This window comes from Triticum dicoccoides, chromosome 5B (assembly GCF_002162155.2).
Source record: "Triticum dicoccoides isolate Atlit2015 ecotype Zavitan chromosome 5B, WEW_v2.0, whole genome shotgun sequence".
NCBI lineage: Eukaryota > Viridiplantae > Streptophyta > Magnoliopsida > Poales > Poaceae > Triticum > Triticum dicoccoides.
Window position 1 is genome coordinate 671,785,739 of NC_041389.1, and position 4,273 is coordinate 671,790,011.

Consider the following 4,273-nt stretch of genomic DNA (forward strand, 5'->3'; position numbering starts at 1 on the left):
CACTGTAGCAAACGGTAACCAAACACGCTCTTATTTGTATAGGATAGACGCTTAACTAAGCGTCACTTCTGTAAAAATAGGCACCGATGCTTCAGAAAAATCCGATTTATTTTTCTAAGCATCTTTCTAAGCACCTCCCATTGTACAAGGCCTTAGCAACATCAAAAAGCTTGCTGCCCACCCGACGGTGCGGCCTACACGACCTACATAGCTGGGGCGCTCCGGCGGCAACTGGTTCGCACGGAAAATTCGTCTGGGACGTAACAGAAAATGGCAGAACCACACCACAGGTTCGAGTCAACGGATTACGCGCCACTGTACACAGCTCTGTTCCATACCTGCATTCGCCGCGCCGCTCGGAGCCACGTTTTGTTGGCCGTTCCCACGTTCCCAACTGCATGTCCACAGTTGCACACGGCTCCCGTTTCCCTCCGGAGCAAGCAAGCAAAGCTAGGTCGCGCGACTGCTCGCCGGCCGACCAAATCGCATGCAAGCAGTTCCGGCCGGTGCACCAACGTGCTCGTGCTTTTCAACCGCAAGCTATAACTCAGCTAGATTTATTTATTCGTGCCCGCGCGGTGCTCCTGCACTCAACGAGACGATGGGATCGGGGCGGCCCGTTAATTGTACGTTGACCAATGGAACACCAGACGGGGTCTGCATGTGCATGCTACATGGTTCCGCGTTTTTTGAACATGACAAGGGGAAGGGCCTACATGGTTCCGCGTAGATAGTAGGATTTTTGTTTCTCCTATCTACTTACATGGTTTCTCCTATCTAAAATTGAGTCGTCCAATTTTTGTTTTCAAGTAGCTGAGGATTAGCAAATTTAAACAAATAAATTTGTTTCAATACTTTAAATTGTAGCTTTTTTCCCAAGCCAAATCTATACATACTTTAGCATGTCTATGAAAATACATACTGATATATGAACCATCCTGTATTTATATTTTTGTATGGAAATATGTTTATGATGATGAATTTAATGCAACTATAGGAGATTAATGACGTGAAATGGAACATGGACGTCATGCTCTAGCCTTACCCAAAGACACGTGACTTGGATCGGCCGGCGTCGTCGCTATGAATCTCTTGAGTCTCCGCATGGTCATGCCTTGCCTTCAAAAAGAACTGTTTTAGTTCGTATATGTATGTTAGCTAGTCAGCATTAGTCTTTTCGGAGAAAAGCAGACACACGCGCACGCGTACGAGTGTAACAAACACTGACGACCGATCGAGCGCGTGGCACGTGTAACTCCATGCACGGAGCAATTTTGGTGAACGCGGGAAGCCATTTTTACTCTAGACAATAGAGAGAACAGGAGCAAGAGCCAAAACTGGAAATGTGGAATCATCCCGGCAAAGAAAAAAAAGTGCGGAGTCGTCCGCGGTTTCTCGTTCTTCTGGTGCAAGACTCATCGTCGACTGGCCCGTCAAATCGGTTCCAGTCAAACGAGCGTTGTGCAACAAGTACACAACGAACACTGGATGTTTTGCATTGGGTCCAACGGCAACGGGACTTCTGGGTTTTCCGGATCCCACAGCACACGCCGTGAGCTCGCTAATTTAGCTTCCGTCCCATTTCGTGGGCCCTTCCGCCCACCCGCTCGTAACCGTAACCGCGTACTACCTCCTAGGATACCAAGGAAGCAAGCAGGCTGAGCAATTACTCTGAACTGACACGAGCGGAACACAAGGTTCTACTCGTAACTATGGAGCAACTCGTCAAGCCAAACGTGGTGTACACGTGACGAACGCTGCTACTAGTAGCCACTCCACTATAAAAGGCTAACCACGCATGAACCGAGCCACATCCACAACAAATTCCGAGCTCTTCCCATCTCCATCGTTTCGGACTAGCCGCAGCAGATGGTTTCGTCGATGCGGCAGTACACGGATCAGGCAGAGGCGCCCTTGTCACTCTCCCTCTCGCTCTCCCTCGGCGCCATCGCCGACCGCAGCAAGAAGATGCGCCGCGGCGGCGCGGACGGCGAGTTCGTGTGCAAGACGTGCGGCCGCTCGTTCAGCTCGTTTCAGGCGCTGGGCGGGCACCGGACGAGCCACCTACGCGGCCGCCACGGGCTCGTGCTCGGCCTCGCTGCCGGGTCTGATCAGCGGGCGACCAATAAGACCACGGACCAGAAGCAGGCATACCAGTGCCACGTCTGCGGGCTCGAGTTCCAGACGGGGCAGGCGCTTGGCGGCCACATGCGCCGGCACCGTGACGACGCGGTCGCCACCACGGCGCAGGCACCGCTCGTGCTGCTCCAGCTCTTCCTCTAGCTGGCGTTCCATTGGTTTCTCTCTAGTTGGTTCTATATAGGTAGGCATTCAGTGCAGATTTACTGGTTCACCTGTGTGCGCGATGGGATTTGTACATTTGCTGCACACTAGCAGGTGTTAATCGTTGGTTCATTCTCTCATTTTTATGGTTATGCACATATTTAGGACTTGTTCGTTCGTTGATTACAGAGACTACATATGTGTTACATTGATTTGTTCATTATTCTGTTCTAACTGAGCCGCCTACGAGTTGAGTCGATCGATCCTGGTAAACAACTCCCCCGAGGATCAATTCCATGTGTTTGTTGTTGTTGTTGTTGAAAGAGGGCCTTTGACTCTGTCGTTGAACAAATCCCTTGCTACCATCTTCAAGTGGCGGTACCCAAAGAAAAATCCCTGCCAGTGGTGGAGCCAGCAGCCCAAGAATGGGTGTACAGAATCACCTAAAAATCCTAGTTTTACGCACATTTCCTCATTTATTTGATGTGCATTGTCCTATATACGTGAATTATATATGTCCCATTCAAAATGTTTGCCAAAATAATGGTTGTCCACTACATCCAAATCCTAGTGTAGATCCGCCAAAATAATGGCTGTTCACTTGTACACCTTCTTCAAGTGGCTGCGCCAAAGGCATGAAATTCATGGGCCTTCATTTGATGAAGTGAGCACAAACATGATCAAATGTGTAGGGTTTTGAAAAACATGTAAAAAGTCAAAAACTAATTTAAAACAAAATTATGCAATAATAAAACAAGTCCACATAAATTGTGTATCCCCACCTAGATTTGGGTCTTATGTCATGCACTCACCACAACCAACAAGTTTTGAAACATATTTGATATATACTCAGTTGTGGAGAGATATTAAAGTCACATAGACCATCGACTGGTGTGGCTCATGAGCTACACATTTTGATCAAGGTTTTTGTCTAGTGTTGATAGATTGCAGGTATTTGTAGGAATGACATATCTACAAAAGAAATGATCGTGTATTCATACACGAGTTAAACCTCCTCTATAGCGCTCAACCCTTAGTCGTGTGCGGAAGGAAATTGTGTGTGGATAAGGCGGAAATCGCTTGGAATCCTAGGTACAATAGACATAATAGAAGTGAGAACACAAGCATAGATGGAGGTGGATGGGTTGGCTTCATCCCTGTAGTTTTGTATGGAAGTATATGCAATGCCTCTATTTTCATTTTTGCGTCTAATCGGCGGGACACTCTTATTCATCTTCTTGTATCGACAATGCATGCAATCCTAGTGTAGCTCCGCCCATGCTTGCTACCATTTCCAAGTGGCATCACTTCAACATTGCATGCAATCGTCCACCTACCAGCGTTACTTGTGCTTACCATCTCCAAGTTGAAGTTGCTAGCCCTCTCGAAGTGTTGAAGGAGATGATAATCAACAATACGCTAAATCATCAGCGGGGAAGACAGAGTGTATTCGACAAAGAGAAAATAAGTGAGCAAAAAGTATGTGATACTTGTGCTTCGGAGAGGGGGGGGCGTGAAATCTACGTTTCGACTGTGGGTAACTAAATGATTATGTGTGTACAAATTGGAGAAGTTGTATGAAGCGCTAAGTTAGTCGCCGGGTGGTAATTGCAGATCATTTGTCACATCAAAAGAATAGGGAACACTAGTAGAAAAGGGGGCAAATCTGAGAAACATTAGTGCCAGTTTGATTTTGAGCCGGCACTAATGTGTCCATTAGTGTCGGTTCCGGCGGCTAGCCGGCCGCTCTCATTAGTACCGGTTAGCGGTGAACTTTTAGCACCGGTTCGTGCCACGAACCGGTACTAAAGAGAGTGGTGGCAGGATTTTGTCAGTCTGGGGCCCGTCCAGCACCTTTAGTACCGGTTCGTGGCACGAACCGGTACTAAAGGTCGACGTACATAAACCCTTCATCCACCCGAGCCGCTCTGTTCTTCCCCTTTCCCCTCACTTCCTCTATTCTTCCCGTCTCTTCCTCGAGCTCCTCACA

General features: G+C 48.0%; 1 protein-coding gene across 1 annotated transcript; it reads left to right on the forward strand.

The window, feature by feature from the left end:
* The first annotated feature begins 1,869 nt into the window (after positions 1-1,869).
* On the forward strand, positions 1,870-2,283 carry LOC119306613 (zinc finger protein ZAT8-like). The gene has a single exon (XM_037582790.1). The coding sequence runs from the start codon at positions 1,870-1,872 to the stop codon at positions 2,281-2,283; it is 414 nt and encodes a 137-aa protein (XP_037438687.1).
* The last annotated feature ends 1,990 nt before the right edge of the window (positions 2,284-4,273 follow it).